The sequence below is a fragment of the Etheostoma cragini genome, chromosome 2, assembly GCF_013103735.1.
Source record: "Etheostoma cragini isolate CJK2018 chromosome 2, CSU_Ecrag_1.0, whole genome shotgun sequence".
Lineage (NCBI taxonomy): Eukaryota > Metazoa > Chordata > Actinopteri > Perciformes > Percidae > Etheostoma > Etheostoma cragini.
Window position 1 is genome coordinate 15,024,848 of NC_048408.1, and position 21,786 is coordinate 15,046,633.

At 38.7% G+C, this 21,786-nt stretch overlaps 1 protein-coding gene across 1 annotated transcript in view; it reads right to left on the reverse strand.

Moving 5' to 3' along the window:
* Positions 1-4,722: 4,722 nt before the first annotated feature.
* ndst3 (N-deacetylase/N-sulfotransferase (heparan glucosaminyl) 3) overlaps positions 4,723-21,786 on the reverse strand; it is a 40,267-nt gene continuing 23,203 nt past the window's right edge. The window contains exons 7-16 of the mRNA XM_034883433.1: positions 19,648-19,660; positions 13,493-13,675; positions 12,838-12,934; positions 11,791-11,914; positions 11,060-11,234; positions 10,500-10,670; positions 10,020-10,129; positions 7,043-7,145; positions 6,083-6,193; positions 4,723-5,317 (exon numbers count right to left, since the gene is read on the reverse strand). Of these exons, the coding sequence (XP_034739324.1) occupies positions 5,288-5,317; positions 6,083-6,193; positions 7,043-7,145; positions 10,020-10,129; positions 10,500-10,670; positions 11,060-11,234; positions 11,791-11,914; positions 12,838-12,934; positions 13,493-13,675; positions 19,648-19,660 (1,117 nt within the window). The 3' untranslated portion in view covers positions 4,723-5,287. The remainder of the gene's footprint in view (positions 5,318-6,082; positions 6,194-7,042; positions 7,146-10,019; positions 10,130-10,499; positions 10,671-11,059; positions 11,235-11,790; positions 11,915-12,837; positions 12,935-13,492; positions 13,676-19,647; positions 19,661-21,786) is intronic.

The window sequence follows — 21,786 nt, forward strand, 5'->3', positions numbered from 1 at the left end:
ACAGTCAGTTTGTTTGTGTGTTGTGTGTTCAATTAAGACACTTAAACGTTTTAAGTCATAATGTAATGGCCAAAGTCTGTTTATGTTAATATCACTGAATATATGTTTTAAGTGGTTGTTGCACTTAATGTTACACTTTCTGTTATTCCCACACATCTAAATGGTGACAGCAGCTGGAACAACAGAGCTCTTTCAGGTTTGTTTCTGACTGCAAACTGTCAAAGTGAGCACCACTATGTTAGACAATGCGTATGCACACACACCCACACACACACAGTGTCATTGGTTTGTCACACAGTGTAGACAGGAATGGCAGTCATTTTCTGAGTTGTTCTTATTTACAAGGCAAACACATCCTGTTGACTCAACACCCTTTTAAGAACTGGGACCAACTGCTGCAGTGGAAAGCTGCATGAAATCTTGGCAACATAAATGCTAATTATTCTCATCTTTCCAATATTTCTTTTCCTTATGTGCTTAAATGTAACAGTTTGTTAGGTGTAATGATTTAACTTTTGACCAGTTATTGTTATAGGTTTACTCCTTGTATCAAAGCACTTCATTTGTTAAGGCATTTCCTGTAGTTTGGATCAAATTAAGCCAAAAACTTTATTTTAGCACGGTACAGTATGTTTTATTGTAATATGGAACAGAATAGCACCACCTTGTGGTTAACCTACTATACTAAACTCTTCTATAAATCTGTATGGCTGGCATTTGCACATCCTGCTGCGTAAGTGACATTTCTATCTCTAAATATCAGTCTTTTCCTTCGTACAATGTATGTTGACTTATGGACCTAACTGAGGCAATAGAGTACTGTGATTTGATTTATTGTTTTAAAAAGCATACAAAAAAAATCAAAATACATACAAAACAACCAAAATTAATGTTGAAAGATTGAAACTTGTCTGACTCGGTTTGCTAATTGGATTTCTCTCCTAGCTCTGCTTTTAGAGAAGCTTTTACTGGATTTTAAAATATGTTATGAGACATGACGCCAAAAATAAAATGCAAATGTCACCATGCATTACTGCCTTAATAACAGTGAACCGTTCCTTTCGATCCTCATAGACAAAATTGAACAATTTGTCAACTAGACGCGCACTGGTAGTTATCCAAATGTGTGCCTGTTTTGCAAACAACATACACACAGAGAAAAATTGTTCAGTTAACTAATGAGCTTGGAAGCCACAGCATGCTGCAGGGGGTTTGTGGGAGTAAACATGCAGCTCCATTTTTTTACACCTGCTGAATGGATTTCTGAACTGCTCTGAGCTAGAACACAGCTCTCTTTGTCTGAAACTACCCTCCTGTGGTTACTTTCACACATTACAAAACATTGGAGCTCATTTTATATGAGAATCGGGACAATATAAAACACGTCAAACCTTAAACATAAAGAAGTATTTTAATTTTAAAAAAATTACATATTTTATTTCCAATGCCCATTTAGGGAAGGGCGTTGTAAATTAGCAGTAAGTATAAATGCTGTAATACATTGCATTTGATACTTGTTGTATAGTGTATTTGTCACTATCAAATAAACAAAAAATGAATCAATTTAAATTAAGTGTTGTTTTTTCTTTGGGCTGAGATAAATAACCCGTTTAATCTATATATAATAATAAATAATCTATATCTAATATATAAAACAAAATATTTGATTGTCTCAGATTAACAATTAAAACACAAATATAGACTAAATGTTAATTGAATCTAGGATTTCATATTATTTTTTCCAATTAAAAATGAACATAGCAGTGTTTTCTTTTGAGACACTTGAAAATACATGCTTTTCTCGCCTAAATGTTTTGCCAAAAAAAAGTGATACAGCTCCCACCTACTTTGGCCCTCTGGGATGTGCCTGAGGTCAATGGGAAGTTAACACTCTCAGTTTTTTGTTCCAAGTGTCAGTGTGATTCTAGGCCTTACTGACAAAGAGGTAAAGAGGTTACAAGAGGGAATTTCTATTTCCGTCCAAGTAAAGCATTTGTAAAATTACATTAAAACATGTAAACATTCTTATTTCCTTTTGAAATGTGCAAAGAAAAAAGCCAAAAAAGGGCAACATACAAACCTTCTCAAATACAAAAACACATCCACATCTGTTGTGGTTTGGTCCTCTACTTTTGGGTCCTCCTTCATCCCGGCTCGTTTTGGATAAATTGGCTGGGACATTCTAATTCCTTGGATTGTTGGCAATGTAGTGAAAAAATGTTTTTTTAAGCTATCTTTCACCTCTGTGAGTGAATAAAGACACGAGGAAAAAGGAATGGATGCAAACTCTACTTTAGATACTAGCGGCGCAGAATATTTCTGTTTATCTTTATTATCTTTAAATTTATAACAGTTGTTTAACTGCTATAAATCATTGTATGTGTTGATGTGTGGGCTTAATCGAATCACGAGACTTTCAGCTTTCAAGTCTTGTGCTGCATAAGAATGTTTTTATGAAGATTTAATGCTTGAAATTTATGAAAACGTATATGAGTGGAGAAAACAGCTTTGCTTCAGTGGAGAAAACGTTAATTAATTAAGATTCAAAATATTGTGCATACACACATTCAAATAACATCAATAGAGGAAACAGACAACATTGCCCATTTTGTCTTTTTTCTTTTAGCTATTACCACCGAACCTCTAGCTATATGCTATCTGCACTAATGGGGTTATATTAGATGTCATTAGAGGTAATGCAGAACAGAAGGTCTCATTATACACGGCTAATTTATTTCTACTCATATCCGTTTTCATCCCTTAAACTCTGGCAACACTTGGGAAAACCAGTTGGGGAAGATCTGAGGATAATGATTAAACCTGAATAAGAGTGATCTCATGCACATCTGATTGGCTGCTAGAAACACCCTCCCCAACCAGCTGCTTTTGAAGATGGCTGAAAATATGTTCAGAGATTTGGGATTTAAATTGCTATTAGACTGATTATATTTAGATCTGAAATAAAAAATCTTTTTAAAACTTGAAGCTTTTTTATAATAATAAAAATATTATAACAATAAATTAAAATAATAATTTTAAGGCATTTTTTTTACAGAAAATGAATATAAAACAATCTAAACGTTCTGGTGGCATATTACTGGACTGCAACTTTTCAACCTTTTAGTGGCTGTGAATAAATTTGCCTTTTTTGATCCCAATTGTAAGCCTATTTTTTTCATCAAAAATTATGTTGTTCATAACTAGACTACATATACTTTTCTCTCAACTAGCTTAAAAGGGGCAAAAGGGTCTTAAATTCTTCTCAGATGTTGTTCTCTCTGTGCGTCCTTCACTCCTGTCTTACTGGTAATGGATGATTTCGGGCAAGGTTGAGGCTGGGCGTGTGGCCTTGACCAAGTGCCACTTTGCTCGTTTGAAAGCTATAATGTCTTTGTCTCATGGGTGGACCAAATTTTCTGAGCAGGCAAAGCAGAGAAAGTGAGGCGTAAATGGAAAATAAATGAATTAAATGAAAAATAAAATGATACCTTAATGTAGGACAAGGATATTGGCCTGAATAGATAAAAATAGACTATACATACTGTAAGTTTTTTTTCAAAGTTTTGGGAGCAATTTCTGTCCTTCAATAAGTTTTTGGGGCATTCTGAGATTTCTTGTGCTATTTTTCCCCTTTGTACCCCTTAATTTCCAACACTGCGTTGAAGTGTAATCCACAATATGTGACAAGTAGTCACACAGTGTGACTTTCAGCAGATATAGCATGAAACATCTTTACTTTTTACACTGGCTGCACTGTGATAACATGTATCATCAAATGGCTCAATTTATTCTGCAGTTATGTACGTTGTCTAACAGAATTGTCTACATTTTGCAGTCTGACATGATGTTGTGTACTCTGCAAATGTAGGTTATATTATAAATAGTAAAATAACCTTGTTGTTTAAACTTACCATCATGGTTAGACAGGTTGGTTAATGATCACTGATTTAATACCCGACATGCCCAAACTCTTCAAACTGAAAATTGTCATCAACGTTGATTTCCCTTACCTTAGAGGACAAAGAGTCTATTGTAAACCATTAAGGCCAAAGATTATGTGACTTCATACATGCGTGTGCAGGTTTATCCCGCACAATATGGTTCATCTGTGTTTCTTGGTCGTTAAACAAAACAAACAACTTATGCTGACAGTTATATTCATTTCTTTAATTTTGGTTTTTGTGTTTGACATTGAGAAATTTTTTTGCATTCAATTCGAAGCTTAACAATGTAGGCCACTGTTTTTTTAAATGAAAATAGAAAGGAGGTTGAGACTTAAATGAGACACTGACAAAACCAAAACCAAAACTGTCTGCAGTTACAGTAGCTACTTAAAGAGTCTAGGAATTAGGTGCCGTATGCATTAGGCTCATTTGGTCAGTTTTCTTACCACAAACTCATGTCCCCTCAGCACTGGATCATCAGCACTCATGCTCTGCTAAATGGACCCGGCGCTCTTCCGCATGACTTGTCAAAGGAAAATAATGAGCAGGGAATGCATCTTGCTTCTGTGAATCATTTCCAATCCGTGATTTTCAGTGACTTCTCTAGATGTGTAAAAGGCTACCAGATCTACCAGAAACTAGCTTCACTTCATAAAAATTAACTTACAAAACAATGAGAAGCTACCATAGAAAGCAACAGCCTGTCACTCACCCTGAGTCTATGCACTTATCTTCCCTTCTTATTCATTCTCATTTTGCCAAAAGAAAACTAAAAGAATAGTTAACAAAACCACATAGGATGCTATATATTTTTATTTAATTTTTTTGTCTTGGAGATCAGAACAGAACTTAGTGCAAAGTCATCTCTAAGGGAACCACACACAGCTGACCAGCGCTGTTCTGGCATCATAAATTAAAGGTGGAAATCAAACAAAAAGTAATAACACTCAAAGTCACCGCAGGTCTGCATGAGAGTTCACCACAGTTCAGAACTGAGTTTGGGCATCGAAGACTTGCCAAATACTCCTTGTCTCCCATAGTTCTCGTCATCCTTATAATGTGGCTCTTTCTTTTTGTCCCCCTTTAGACAGAGCTGTCAGAGTCACCTGAAACTCTGATTCCATCCTTTCGTCCTTCCAAGAGTTCAGTTTAAGCGCTCCAAAGTTTCATGCTTCTTTGCTTTTCATGACATCTGCCTCCTCCAGCAGTGGCCCAGCTCCTAGGTGAAAAGAGGCACCCCGTCCTTACCTTCACCTCAGGGTTCACTAACAGGCCACAGACATTGCATCTGATCTGAAGGTCAGGTGCTCCTGGTCACTTCCTGGTCTTCGACCACATGACTTTTAACCCTGGTTCATGGATGCAAAGGTTATCTAACCTTCAGAAAGAGGTAAAGCAAGGGATGGGGATGAAAAGGAAAACACAAAGAAGAGGGAAAAGAGACAAGAACAGTAATATAATTCCATTTTTTTTAACATATTGATTAAAATGCCAACTATGACAAAGGAAAGAAAACATGCTGCAATTGTTGGGAATGGGCTGGAAAACCAAAGTAGACTGTCCAGTGGCTCCCTCTGATTCATTAACAGTGACAGCACACAAACAAATCTGCAGACAAAAGCCAACAATGTTGAGTTCTGTAGAAATCAAGGTTTTTTTAATATTTCACATGAGGAATTTTTGTTTTGTGTTTTGTTTTCTGTGTGAAACATGCGACAAATGAACATGGCTTGATGATGACTAATGGGTGACTAACGTCATAGACTTCCAATAGGTCCAAATTTATTTTTTGTAAAACTTGCATTGAACTAATCTAAGATCATTATTAAGACTGGTCTACACTAAAAGCCAATTTAAATTATTTTTTTGATCAAACCACACCAACACAGTCATGCTCAGTTTGTGTTTTAGTTACGCTTATTTATTAAGAATATTTTTTTTAACTATAACTCTAAATGTTGCTTATTTAGTCACTGAATTGTCATATTGTAAAAAAAAAAAAAAAAAGATATGAAACCAAGATTTCAGGGACTCCAGGAAAATGTGTTTCACTATTTTCCGACATATGTCTGTTTAGAAATTTTGCCTTGCATTTAAAAGCTGCTGAGATAAGTATCACAGAGTTTAAAGCTGCTGACCTTCTGCAGCTCCTCTCGCAGCCAGGAGGGAAGGGGCTGACCGAGGCGATGCAGCAGCTTTGACAGCTCCACGTTGTGTTCCTTGTAGTACCTGGAGAGATATGCATGTGCCTGATGAGAGGAGAGGGGGGTAGAAGAAGATGAAGAGTGAGAACATAGGAAAGAAGATAAGCAGACATAGTAGGTGATAAACAAGACATAAAGAGAGATAAATGATGTTCCACCATCTTAAGATCAGTTTATTTCTCCTCAATAGGGCTTAAGGGCCTCTAAGTGCAGAGTGGTATGAACAGAGCAATGAAAACAGAGGTTAGAGAGAGGGAAAAAAATTACATGAAGGATGCATGAGATCTATTATCTCTCTCCCTTCTGTGTGCATCCATCATCTCTGCATCTATTTTCTCTCCTCCCTGGTGTTCCCTGTATTTCCCTCCTCCTCATCTGTCCTCTCCTTCTGTCCCCCTGGTGGACATTCAAATACAGTTTAATTACAGGTGACACTGAGGCGCAGCCATTAGCAATGTGTGAGCACATGAGGGAAGACAAATTGCATCTATGTGTGTTTGTATTCATGTGAGAGCAAATGTGTGATTCATTGTCGGCGGGTCTGCTCTCTCCTCCGTGGAATCAGTAGCCAGGACAAAGATTTATGAATTGGATTTTCTCCTTCTACCTTGCTCCCTGCAACCTAATCTCCCCCCTATCCTCTCTCTCACGGGTGGCATGTCACTATTGAGTCCTCATAATTAGGTTGTAACCTTCTGTCTGGATCTGATTGGCTGAAAGTTTCCACCTCAGCGCTCCAGTCCTGTGGGAAATTTTGCTGCAGCAATGGAGAGGTGTGTATCACTGTCAGTCAGGCTGCTGTTTTTTATTTTTTATTTTTCTCTTTCTCTTTCTTCAACATTCCATTTTTTTCACCGAGAAGAAATCTATTCTAATTAAAATGTATAGGTTTACCTCTGGCTCCATTGGAGGGTACTTTCTCCCTTTGCTCTTTCCCAAACATTTTGTCTTTCCTCCCTCAAGAAGCTGGCACCAAAAGCCCTTCTGAGGGTCAAACCTAAAAGAAAAGAAACAGAGAGAGACGGACAGAAGAGAAATCTTAACAAAACCGTAAATAGGTAGTAAGTTCAGTCTGAATATAAAGCAGTGAGTGTTGTTGTTTTAAGAAATTACAGGCAAAAAAGTGTGCCTACTTTATAGATAAGGACTAGACGTAAATGTCACTATCAATTCAACACACTCTGTCTCTTAGTCTTTTGCTGGCGTGCTATCTGTGTCTCTATTAGCCTGTCTCACAATAATCTAAAGTTTATTGTTTGGTTAATTTTGCGTGACTAGTTTACTTTTTATACATTCATTTTTTGATTGACTTATTGTTTTTTTGGTATTATTTAGGTACATTTAACAATGCATTTATAAACATGTTAAATATGATGCAGTATGTCCTCCTTGTTTTTCTCCACTGTTTATCTTCAAAAGATAACATTTTGTAAAAAGGGAGCTGACTTCTAATCAAAACTCCCTCCGGGCAACAACAAACTAGAGTGGAAGATTATATGGCTGTCATAGTTTACAGGTGTTTGATCAGGTAAAGATAGTAATCACAACTTTTCTATTGTTAAAAGCAGACATTCGAAACATGGCTACCAAAAAGAGATGATAACATATGATCACTTGGGGGTGTATATACCGGTATGTGCTAGAGTTGGAACTTTAATACATTACTGAATGTAAAGAAATACATAAATGTGAGGGGGAAATATATGTATAAATTTGAAGTGCCTATAATGTTCCCATATTGGCTTTTTGAGAATCCCTTGTGAAGTCAAACTGCCTCTCTTGTAAGCAGTGTGACTTTTGCACCCCAGCAGCATGGCATGAATACCCTTGTAAATGCATGTGCTTGTTGACTTATGTATATGCATGAATACATATGCATGTATACAGATGACTGTATGTACTGTACATATAGTATATACGCGTATTTAAGTGTGTATGTGCATGTGTATACAGTATGCCTGCATGTATACTGTTTATTGGCTGGTACGTCTATCTACTGCATATAATGTTGATTTAAAAAAGTAAAAAAAAAGAAAAAAGATAAACATTATTTGTAACTGTTTTCTGACAGATAGAGGACAAGGGCTAATGTAGATGTGAGTGAAAGATGCAAATATTGTTCTTTATCTGCATGCATCAGCGGCTAAATAAAAGAGGAGAAAAGAGTTAAGTGGTTCTCCTTCAGTTTTCCTCTGACAGAACAGGAGGAAGAAAGGAGAGGGGGATTAAATAAATAGGCTCCAGTGTTGAGGGTCTGTCAGACTGCTGCCATGTCAAAAGAATGAGAAAAGAAAGATTAGGCTTTTGTGTAACTCTGTCATCTCACACACACACACACACACACACACCCACACACACACACACACAAACACACACACACACACACACACACACACACACCTTCCTTATTATTCTGTCAAAATGCATTTCTTTACAATTTATTGGTATGCATGTGGGCTTGTGATTCAAGACAGAGGCTCTCTCTGTCCCAATCTGAGCTACAAATTCTAGATGTCTCTGTCTGGAGATTTGAGGGCTAGCAGGCAGATTGCATTCTGATGAGTGGTGCTCGAGATAAATAAACTGTTTACCACTTCTCCCAAACTTAAAGGTCACACTGCAAAATCTCTAATGAAGAAGGAGTTGAAGTACAGCATCAAGTGGCCAAAGCTTATTCTCTCAAGTTGTATTAATTTGGTTGACATGCATATTTTAGGCTTCTCACATATTACAAATAACAATACCTGACAACATTTGTTCTACAGAATATTATATCTGTATTAAAGAATAAACACATGATGTTGTTTTTTGTTGTTCTATTAACAACTATTGAGAATGTGATTCCATTGGTCAAACAAATTACAAGGCTGTATTTGTGGCTACAAACAAAACAAACACTTACACAAAAAAACATTTCTCCCTTCCCACATGTTTTTTTGTATCTGGTATGAAAGACGGCTCATGTTTAGTTCGTACTGTAGAAGTTACAGTAGCTATTTATTTTGCTCTGGGGTCTTTGCGGTTTTACTTCTTTCGGACTGACATTGTGCAGTGCACTAACCTTTTCATACTTGTATTTACCCAAAACAGGGATTTTATCCTAGGCCAGCAACAAATTAATGTGTTTAATATGAATGTAATACAATCAATATTTATGGATTTAAAAATTGCACAAGCAATGTAATCAGATGTTAACATTCCTAATAAGTTGGAAGTGATTCCTAAAATGTAAGTGTGAGGAGATGTAAGTGTATGCTGTAGTATAAATCACCAGCAGGTTATGCGTTATAAAAAATACCTGCTGCATTTATTGACATCAGTAAATTATTCTTTTTCTCAACATTGTTTTGTAAATTTGCAATTATACATAATAATTCCCGCCATGTCCTCTATTAAATCGAATGTAACAGAACTCCTTCATGGTTCTTTTCTCTTTTTTGTCTCGTCATCTCTTGTTTGTCCTCTTAAAGCTCTCCATTGGTACCACATACTACTCCCCCTCTCCCCTCCAAATACTGAAAATAGCATAAAATGAAATGTGTATAAAGGCAGAAGTGTAACAGCTCAAAGCAAAGAGGTAAACTGACCATCTGCTATTGGCTGCTCTTTGGTGCTAGGTGATGTCACTGTCTGGTGTACTTTTCAGAGACTGACACTACCTGGCACCAAAGACTGGAGAAGAGGAGATGGCATGTTGTACCCCAGTGTTCCCCAGTAGATGTCAGGCTTCACACAGATTTGGGTTGGGAGTGATGTTACAGCTTGAATCGGTACTGTCATTTCTATTACAGTGCACGCCAGGTGAAAGGTGCCATTGTGCCAGGACGCAACGGGATGGAAGAGACTGAAAACGAAAAGCAGAGAGACTTACGTAAGGGCCTGGGAGTAGTTGAAATGAGGAGTGACACCTAGGAACTTCTGCACTTCATCCATTACTGCTGCAGGGTCCGTTCTCAGCTGATGGCCATCTATGATCATCACCTACACACAGATACAGTCATGCTGTAACACTGGGTACAATTAACTAACTAGTTAGTGCAATACAATTCCTTTTGACATTGGATATGAGTAAAAGGGGGCAGCTTCTTAATTTCTACGTATGCCTACAGACAATAGACAAAGTGTTACTGTATTTAGTTCCCATCTAACAATGTAAAATATACAAGGTAGTTCCACTCCTCCTGAATTCATTAAACATCATTAAATTTAAAGTCTCCTCTTTCAATCCTTTTCTTTAAATTCTCATCTTACAAAGCAAATACAAGACTTTTAGGTTGCATACTGTGTGATCTGTGCATGGGTTTGGCCTTGAAGTGCAATAGAACGTATCTGTGCCTGTGTCTGTACATACCTGGTTGGCAGGGTAGTACGTGAGCCACCTCTCTAGGTGTGAAGAGTAGAGACCGGGAATGAGACAGCGGCTCTGCAGGGAGCGGAGCTCGGCCGGTGCTCCTGGTCTGGCACTGATGACATCATAGAAGGTAAACCGCAGGGCTGCGTGGTCCTCGTGAGCTCTTTGATGCTGTTAAGGTCAGCAGATACAGCCACATAAGATTCAGAGAATTCAATCTTATTGTACAATAACCTCACTTTAAACATCAAATAATATATTCACAACTTTACACAAGACACCATTTATATTGTTGACAAGGACATAACATTTGAGCTGCCACGTTATTGACATTCATGTCTCATTGATGAAACAGACTTAAGCAGAAGATTTAAGGATCTTGTGACATTTCCCACACAGAGATATATAGATAGGCTTGTTAACTCATCGCTCACAGAGAGAAATACAGAACTCATCTACAGAGAGATGAAGCATGTCTTATTATGAAGCAGGCAGATGTAGAAGGTGAAAAATAATACATGCAGTCACTGGCATCATATATATTCTGTTTGTGTACATACCTGATACCAACTGTAGGCCCTGTCAGAGGGGTTGATGAGCAGAGTGATGATCTTGGCCTTGGGCAGCAAGGCAGCAGCTCGCCGCGGGGACTCTTCTGAGGGGAAGTAGTTAGCGCTTTTCTCAAACAGGAAGTCCGTGGTTACATTAGAAGGCAAGGGGAAAAACTCCATGTACCTGAGGCAACAAAATTGAGAGGAAATGCAAATACACATTTGAACACCATGATAATACAAGCATCACACACAAGCACCACAGCTTTACTGCTAATTCAGTCACCCGGAGTGTACATTGATAAGTTTTTACACATTTTTTCAAAGTCAGATTCAGTCAGAAAGTTATGGCCTTAATTTGTTTTTAGACAACGAGCCTAAAATAAACTTGACAATATCATTTTAATGACACATTTTCAGAGTTAAGTCTTTTCTGGATGACTTCGGAGACTGCACCAGCTGTGTCTCTGTCAGCTAAGTAACCCATTTATGGGTCAATTTAGGCAGCCATATGTCTGTTGGCTTATGTTTGCAGGCTTAAAAGATCATTTTGAAGATGTTTTTGAACTTCTTAATGTATTATTGAAGTCTGCAAGACACATTAATCTACAACAACCTTTAAAATGTAAAGAGTTTGTTTGTAATCTTCCTTTTCACCTTAGGTTTTGACTAATAAAAAGGCACACAGAGAGAATGAAAGATAAGTGCGTGTGTGTGTGTATGTTTGTGTTTGTTCTTACCAGTCAATTCCTTTGTGGTAGTTATTAGTGTTGAAGAACTGTACCTCCTCATAAGTCTTTTGACTGGGGAAGTTACTGGAGATGGAGGGATGCATGAGTAGGAAGAGATAAAGTGCTGTCGTTCCTGGAAGAAAGGGCATAATTCATACCCGGCTCGTTAATTCAACTCAGCTGCGGGTAGTCTGTGTGTGTTGTGTGCGTGTGTGCGCGCGTGTGTGTGTGTCTGTGTGCGTGTGTGCTAGTATGTGTGAGAGCTGTCATCTCCCTATCCATACTGGATGATTTTTTCCTCAGCAAGATTTATGTCTTGTTGAGGATACACTGTGTGTATGTGTGTGTGTGTGTGTGTGTGTGTGTGTGTGTGCGTGTGTGTTTAATTATCACTGGCCTCCCCATCAAATGATTCAAACCCATTTGACATCAATCAGCACTGGGGCTCTGGTCGTGCCCTCTGTCTCACCCTCAGCAGCTCTCTTTCACCCTGTTCACCTAACACTCACACCCACACATCCCATAACATCCCCTCTGACCCTGTTTCCCATTTGCTCTAACATCTCTGACATGCTAGGTATACACCACAAAACAATGAGAATTTATTGTAGTGTAGTTGTTGTTGGACTGCTAATATTGCTATTGTGACCCCTCCTCCCATTTAGTAAAATATCACCTTGTTAATTAGCAGTATTACAGGACATCCTCACCTATCACATCAAACACCAGGAATTAGAATTCCTGAGATCACACAAAGGCAACACTATGGATCCAAGTAGTGATACAGATTTGTAATAATCTCCTGCTTTTTGTCTCTTTGACAGAGAGAAAGTCAGAAAAGGAGAGGGTGGTAGCTCAGTACTGTATCTCCATGCATTTAAAGTAGATAGTATGTGGGTGGAAGAAAGGAGGCATGAGCCTCCTCCTTTGTCTCCCTCTGACAGGACCAAAGGAGCTAGGGGGATTAAATAAATGGGCTCTGGTGTTGAGGATCTAGACACCTGGGCACACAGAAGGAGTCTCTCCATTGCATGTGGATGTTTGTGTGTAGCTTACCTGTTTTCTGTGGGCCTATGACCATAAACCTGGGTAACCTGTCACAGGTTTTCTCTTTAGACCAGATGTCTTTATGTCGTTTATCATCGCATGGGTTCTAAAGAGGCACAGACAAAGGATGAGAGGTTAAAGTATGTACATATAAAACATGCATGCCCATATTTCCAGTGCACGGTGGATTTCCTACACAGAATAATGTGTTTTCTTAGTGTGTCATGCACACAACAAATCCCAGCCAGCATGGGCTTACAACACACCACAAACTAATATACAATGGAACAAGAACGCTGCAAAAGTGACAATAGAAAACCAACTTAAACAATAAAAATCCTCTGTCCTATTCATATTCTACTATAAAATTCATTAACCACTTTTTTTACTATAATAAATGAGTAAATGATAAATATTCAGACTTTTGAATCAAAGTCAGCATAGTGTAAAAGTAATCATTAAATCATTAACATGTGTACAGTACCAAACAAAAGAAAATATGAGGATATTTTTCCTATCAAAAAGCTCATACAATTTGTTTTCCTCCTGAATATTATTTAATCCACATTAAGAGAGACTACTTTCCCACAGACATGCACGGAAAAACAATGAACAGACGAGTGCAGAAACACACAAGATTATACATGTGGGTACGCAAACACACCTGCCAGAGCGGGTTCCTTTGTTCGGGAAAAAGCTGAAAGTACTTTTGTGCAAGCTGCAGCGGTGGGAGTGTGTGGAGTTTCAGGTTTGTCCACGAGCGAAGGAAGGAAGCCAGGTGGACGAATGTGTAAAGACCCAGTCGATCATTGCCATAGTTGGACAGGTGGGTCATAAATATACTGATCTAGGGTGGAGAAAGAGAGACGGAGTAGAGGGGTGAAAAGGGAAAGGAATGGAGAGGAGAAAATTCATATTGTATTGTGCAAAATTATGATAAAGTCCAAATCTCATTTCCCAAGTTCCCATGTTTGTGAAAAACTGAGGCAGTGCAGTAAATCTAATTACTGTTGTTGTGACTGCAGTAGAAAGCAAACAGATTATTTCTCAGTGTGTGATGGTTTTAAAGTCACTACCAGAGCAACTGTCCACCGGGTATCAATATTTGCTATCACTTTGCAAAGATACATTCACTTTTTTTTTTTTTTTTACTTTCAGCGCAATACAGTTTCAAGTATAAAGAGGAAAACAGATAAACCGAAACTGATACATTCCCCACTCCAGATAGATAAAGCTGAGGAGGCAACACAATACTCCTCATAGCCATTGGGTGATGGGAGAGATGCATCTACAAATGGGAAAGTGTTTACGAGTGTGTTGGTGTGTGTTCATGGCGGTTAATGTGTGTGAGGGCGAAGGAAAGACTCAGAGGGAGTGAAAGAGCGATAGTGTGTTGGTCCAGGCTATCTGTCCATGCCTCAGTGCTTTTATAGGTTGATCAAAGAGACAAGCTAAGATAAGAGCTACGGACAAATGCACGCAAGCAACACACACACACACACGCACACACACACACACACACACACACACACACACACACACACACTCACTTCTTTTGCGATTGAAGACAGCTTGGGAACGTGGAGTGTCTGGCCGAAATGGTAACATCAGCCATTAAGATATGAATTATTTGGTGGGTGTGAGCATCTGTGTGTCTGTGTGCATGAATGATAGTGTGTCAGAATATTTGGGAGACTCTATGAATGTGAACAGACATACATACTATAGAAAGACACACACATGCACACACCGTGAATTTCTGGACTGCCGGTGCTACTCTTTAACGCTGAAGGTTGCTGCAGATACAAAACGGTACACAGTGTCGGTGTTTGATGGATCAGCGTCTGACCGACCTGGAAAGCTGTTTAGAATACAGATCGCACCTGAATACTGGTGTGTGTGCATGTAGGTGTGTGTGTATGTAGTAGTGTGTGCGTAGCAGTGTGTGTAGGTGTGTTTGCATATGTGAAACACTGTTGGAGGGAGAAAGAGAAACCAGATTTGTGTGGCTAGTTGTGTGTGTCTTTGTGACAAAGAACAACGAAAGAACGGAGAGAACCAAGGGTATGCATGTCAGAGTCATTTTTAATGTGTTTGTGAGTCAGTGTAATTGTTTACTGCGACGGGGCACATGGCTGCCGTCACGGTAACGAGGCGCTACCTACTTAATGGCTCAAAGACTGAGTGTAAAGGTTGCCTGTATATGTTGGTTTAGCGTGTCAGTTTGTTTTGTTAATTATCATTGTTTTCAAATGATCTGTTAACCTAGCCATTCATCAAATATCCAAAGAAATCGCGTGGCTAAATGCACACATTTAACATCCAATACGACGGTGATGTACAGTATATGCAATTGCTACAACTATAAATACAGCATTCTCTGATTGTTTAAAGCCACACCACTTACTTTACAAACATGACAGGTTAAAATAACTACGCAACACAAATGTGGTTTGTTACCTATGTGTCTGTGTACTGAGTTTGAAAGGTAGCAGAGGGTAACACATGATCTTTGTCTTGTCTGTATGTGTTCTCTATGTTGCATTAAGGAAAGTTTGCCGAGCCTTAGATTTAAATTACTGGATTACTAAATTACTGGAAGTGACACAGGATTTTGTGTAATTACTTTATTGTCAGTCAGTGTATGTTGTGGCTTTGTGAAATGTTAGTGTAAATTATATAAATAATACTAAATATCTAGCTTCATAGCTATAACAATTTTGGCTGTGTTAAGTCTTCATTGTGTAGTCACCTGAGCCACCCCTGTCTTGTACTGTGGTGTTGGTATGTTCCAATCTGAGGGGCGGGCTTTAGGTGTATATCATATGGCAATTTAATTTGCGAGAGAGAGTGCTTGAGGAAAACCTGAGGGAGCATTATGTCGTTGGATGCCCTCAGAGTAGTGACTGTATTAAAGGTAAATTAGTGAACAGTTGTATATTTAAATCATGTGATAGTTTTTGTCTCCCAAGTCAATGAACATTTAGTACGTGTTTGTTTTCTTCCCATAATTTTGTTAATTTTTGTGTTGCTATTTTTGCCACTGTGTCTTTATTTGGGAAAATACTAAAAATCCCCATCTAATTAACTTCATCTCTGACTCATCCTAAGTGTTTACATCTGCTCACAACAGCTAACCGACATCTACCCTTAACATTTATGCATTTGTGTATGCCAGTGCATTTGTGTGCCTCTGCCTGTTTCATATCAATCTGGTGGATGTTAGGGCATCAACGTGGACAAGGAACATCAGAACTACAAGTAACAAATATTTGCTTGCTCCTCCTCTTCAATGATTCGTAATGTCAAAAACAAAAAACTGCAGTCTTGAAAGCATGCATGGAGAACTTGGAACACATTTAGAAACATGTTAAATGAAATCAGAGAGCATCTCACCAGAAACATCTATTTAAATTAGGGATTGAGAAGTTATGTGTACATGCTGCAGAGGTTTAGGGGGGGAAGGAGATGTGAATATTAGAAAATGACTGATACACAGCAAAAGCAGAAATAATAATAACAGGTTATAAAGCATTTCAAAGTCTCCCACCTTTCCCTTTTTGTGTTGTTTTGTGCTTTTTTGAAAGCAGGCAAGGTGATCAAAAAGTGATTTATGTTCCCTTCAAACCACTCAATACCTTATGATATCTGGCTCAGGCTGTGAGGTGTATGTATGTGGGGTGAGAGAGAGAGAGAGAGAGAGAGAGAGCGAGAGAGAGAGAAAATTGAACATGGAACATTCATTATGGAGAGTGCCAAATTAAACAAAAAGGGAGAAAGAAGATGATTTGTATTTGTAATTGGAGAACTGCAGAAAAAGAGAAAAAAGGACAGAGGTGGGTAACAAAGGGAAAGGCATAGAGAGTAACCTTGGCAGGTGAGTCTGAATTAAAAAACAAAAAAAGCCACATGAGAGAGTGTTAATCTCCCGACACAGTGAAAGCCCCAATCTCTTTTGGGTGGAAGAACTCACTGTGGGTAAGAATTCAATTAAGTGAACCCCTCAAAATGTTTTTCTTTGCATATGATGCAACATCATATTTCCTGAATATTGGATTTCCTGCATATTGGATTGCTTTGAGTCCCCCTCGTGCCTTTAATAAAGAATACTGCGCTACTAATTTAACACCCAAATTGGGCTTAAATCATGCGTTGGAACTGGACTTTAACTTTAAATTAACCCAAACCAGCAGCTTTCTTCTTTTATTCTTTGACCCTTGTTTTTATTCTTATTGCTCATAAGCAAATTCTTTTCGTTCCCCTTCGCTCATCCTTTTAATGGCTTGCTTTCACTCATCTGCTGCAAAAAGTCACTTTAAGTATGTTTCTTTTTCCTCTCTCTCAGATCTCATGCTGACCTAGATGCTCTTATGAAGCATGTTGGTCCAACATGGAGTGATGTTCTTATACATGAACGCACACATACACGCACGCACACACCATGTCTTGAAAGATTAAGAGAACATGGGTCACGTATTACAGTTTGTGACATGCTCCAATTCACTTTAACATGATTGCATTTTTGAGGAAATTACTTGTTTGACTGGCCTTGGATAGATAGAATTTCCCCCCACATTTCCCTCTATTTGTATCTCTCCTTTTGCCTCTTGTCTACTGTATTCTCACTCCCTGGCTGTCTCTGCCTTCTCTCCTGCTTTCTCTCTTCAATATGTAGCTGTAGAAGCCTGTTTCCCATTACAGAGCACTTAGTTCTACATACATTTCTCCCTAATTGAATTGTTATTGCTCCTAAAAAGAAGCTCACACTCCTTCCGGGTTCATTCTTTACCCCTCATCGCGATCGTCTTCTTGCCTTTCTTGCTCTAGCAGTATGTCTGTCTCTCTGTCACACAGTCCATCTCGTTGTCTCTGTCTCATCAGTGGATAATTGAAAGCTAAACGTCAACGCAAATAATTTCGATTAAATCTTTTCTGCCAGCTCCAGTCAACATCTTCTGGTCCTTTCCATTCTGACATCTTTCACTGCTTTACTCTTACTTCTCCTCCTGTTTGGAATTTAGCGTAGTGTATGTGTATGTGTGTGTATGTGTGTGTGTGTGTGTGTGTGTGTGTGTGTGTGTGTGTGTGTGTGTGTGTGTGTGCGACTATGTGTTGATGAGTTGCCAAAGCCTTCAGTAGCAATCAGCAGGACTCTGAAGAAAGGTTAGGAAGCAGTGGAAATGAAACAAAAAGAAGTGTGGAAAGATTCACACGTGTGAGAAAAGTCAACATGTTCAGGTTGAAAAATTAGGAAAAGAAAGAGATGGAGGAGAGGTGAGGGGTGTGGGGGATGTGGGGCGAGTACTGGATAAAACAGAAGGCTAGGAGGGAGGGAGATTGTGCTGATATTCGGTGTTTGGCTAATAAGCTTAGTGGCAGAGCTAAGCGTTAAATGTCAGCCCTGATATATGTCCACAGAACTGCTTATGTCAGCTACACACACATTTATACGAACATACACATTCACACATATGTATATACTGGGATGCTGACAAACATATGCACTGGCTTGTGTGTGTGTGTGGGTGTGTGTGGGTGTGTGTGTGTGTGTGCCTATACGTGCTTCACTTCCTCTCTGTATGTGTCTGGATTCACAAGTGACACAAGATGCCGTGACCTGAAAATTAAATCTCAATCCGTCTGCCACCTTCTCACCCTGCTCTCCCCCCTTCATCTCCTCTTGTCCTCCCTCTCTCCTCTTCTTCTTCTTCTTCTTTGTCTCTCTCTCTCTCTCTCTCTCTCTTTCAACCCTCTCTCACTATTTCTCCAGCCATTTATCGGGGAATGACATGTGCCCTATTGGCTGTTTGCAGAGTCTAGGTCGTCCAATCGATTGTGGAGCTTATTTGAGATGGGTAGCTCAATGATCACTGATGCAGCCTGGAATGATTCAAAAAGTATCCAAACGTGCACATACACATGCACACACATGCATACAGCATGTTGGTCCTGCCACCACAGGCCAAATGTTATTTAAAGGGACTGAATGGGAAGTAACAATGTTACCAATGTGCAGATCAACAATAAGAACCCCTCCGGATTAAAGCAGTGAGCTGCCAAACACTATTGATAATTTGCACAAAGTGTACAAGCTAATGAAAGCTTTTGTGTAAGCAAATGGAAACAGAGAGAATCAAAAATAAGTCATCAGTCTTTGTGCGTGTGGACATGCGTCATGGCAGAATTTGTCTCTTCATTATGGAAAAGGCAAAACAAGAGGACAGTTTCATCTCTTATTACAGTGATTAGGAAAGGGAGGAAGTGAAAAATGGAGGAAATAAAAGGAAAAAATGTAATCAGCCTTTGTGTTTCTGGCTTTCAGGAAGAATTTTAAAACCATGAAAGTGTTTGTGCCTTTGTGTGTTAAAGAGACAGAGAAGGACAGAGAGGGACAGTGAGTGTGTTGAGAGTTCATGTTGAGATATGCAGAAACTTTTTTAGATCCTTTGTCCTCATGAGCAGCCATACACACACACACACATACACATACACACACACATACACACAGACACACAATGTTAAATGTAAATGTAAATGTGCTGTATTTATATAGCGCTTTTCCAGTCTTAACAACTGCTCAAACCGCTTTTACATCTACAGGAAACATTCACCATTCACACACATTCATACACTGTAGCCGGGGCTGCCGTACAAGGTGCCACCTGCTCATCAGATAAACACTCACACACATTCACACTCCGATGCGCAGCACCGGGGGCAACTCGGGGTGTTCAGTGTCTTGCCCAAGGACACTTCGACAATGACTGCAGGGGCGTGGATCGAACCACCAACCTTCCGATTGGCAGGCAATCGCTCTACCACTGAGCCACAGCTGCACAAAGAGACAAGCTAAAAATTTAGGACAAATTGCTTCTACCCAAGCCGAGCATACAGTTAGAAAACTGAGGCATTTTAGTGGTGGAAAAAACATGTCAGCCTAAAATATGTATATCAATATAACAGTACTGTAATATTAAAAAACAATGCTTTCAATCACAATGTTCTATTTAGTAATATCTTTAATTCACGGTTATGTTGTTTTATATACTAGAACTTGGATTATTTCTATTTTATTTCTACAGTATTTTTCAGATGTTTCTAATTTTGTAACCCTGTTAATAAATGGGGTTTACTGATAAAAAATACAGTTCATCATTATTGTTATATAATGCTCTTTAAACTTTACACTGTTATAATTATGTTAAGCAGCACCAAACTTGAAATATGAATAGCTGCACTTAAAATCCCGATATGCCAGGTTATTGTAATACCAGGACCATTAGTGCATCAGCATCTCTGCCTTCCTGTGTCTGCCGGGGCAGAGGAGAAAGGAGTCACTGTCTCATGATTACTGTAATGTGTGGGTCTTCCTTAATAGATTAATGTTCCCTTGCGATATTGTCAGTGCTTTAATATTCTGACATCACATTAATGTTGTAATGTGTAATAATGCTTTTTATTCTAAACGTGTTCCTCCGAGGGTCCTTGTAGGAGATTTCAGCAACCAAAGGCAGCATGCGTGATTATTTATACAGGAAAGGTTTTAAAGGGGAAGGTGGGTTATTGTCAATTTTATAAGAGCAAGTTTGTGATTTTAATTCTGTCATGTCAGTATTTTTTATTGAGTATTATATTTTTTGATTGCTCATTAAAGATACCTGTAAAAATGTTGGCATCTTTTAATGTACCTCTTGTTAAATCACAAGTAAAAACAACCTTAGGTCATACAAGGGTTTATCCTGACTCAGAATCAGCCTTTGGCATTTCTAGGTAATCTCTACACCTCTGTTATTCTAATATTACCATGTAATAAAATAGAAACAGGCACTTTTGCATTTTGCCCCACTGGTTCTTGGTTGTTACACAGAAAAAACCGTACCGTAAATATGTGTATACAGGTAAGAAGGGGCAAGATTAATGTACTGCCTTGAAACATAAGGGATATATTTGGAACCTAAAGGGTGGATACATTTTTTTTGGGATAGAAAATTGTTCATACTGATAGCAAAAAATATGTTTCAGAGTTTAAAAACGTATTTTGTTTTTCTCAGAAATTTTTTTTTTTTGCTATTGGTATAAACACTTTTTCTCTCAAACATTTTTTTGCTCTCACATCATTTATTTTCTTGCATGTAATAAAGAAACTAATCTAGCTCCAAAGCTCAGGGAAAGAAACTGTGGAATTCAGACTCAGAAAACAGACAGCATAAAAAAAGAAAAGTTAAATAAACCAGTGAAAAATGGAAGACAAAAGAAAGACCCAGAAACAAAGAAAGACAGAAAAGAAATATGTGAGGAAAAAGAGTCAAAAAATAGAAAATAAGGAAAAAAGAATAACAAAAATAAAGACAAACAAGAGACAAAGTGGAGCAGAGAGAGAAGAAAGGACTATATTAAGTTGTTATCTTTGATGTTTGCCCAATTCTGACAGCTTCTCTAGTTCAGCACTCCCCTACCTGACACTTCAATACAGCCTACTGCTGGTCTATGAGCCTCTCTGTGTGTGTTTCTGCCCATGCATGTATGTGGTGTGAGTCAAAGAGAGATTGTTTGGAGATAATTCCTGGTCATTTCTACGTCTGCCTTTAACTGTGCGCGTGCATGGACTTGGTAGCATGTGTGTCAGCATCTTAACTGCCACCTAAACTTAATTCGGTTCCTTAATTCAAAGCAGGATCGATTTGAGCTGACATACACAGCAGGGGTAAGCAAAAGGGGAGGATCTGTGTGTATGTATGTGTGTGTGTGTGTGTGTGTGTGTGTGTTTGTGTGTGTGTGTGTGTGTGTGTGTTTGTGTGTGTGCGTGAATTTGTGACAGCAACTCCCCCTGTGGTGTGACCTAATTTAAAGTGGGGAGATGAACACAGCGCCACAGAGAGAAGCAGCCCCTGACAGGAAAAGAGAGACACGTCCATGCACGCGACACACACACACACACACACACACACACACACACAC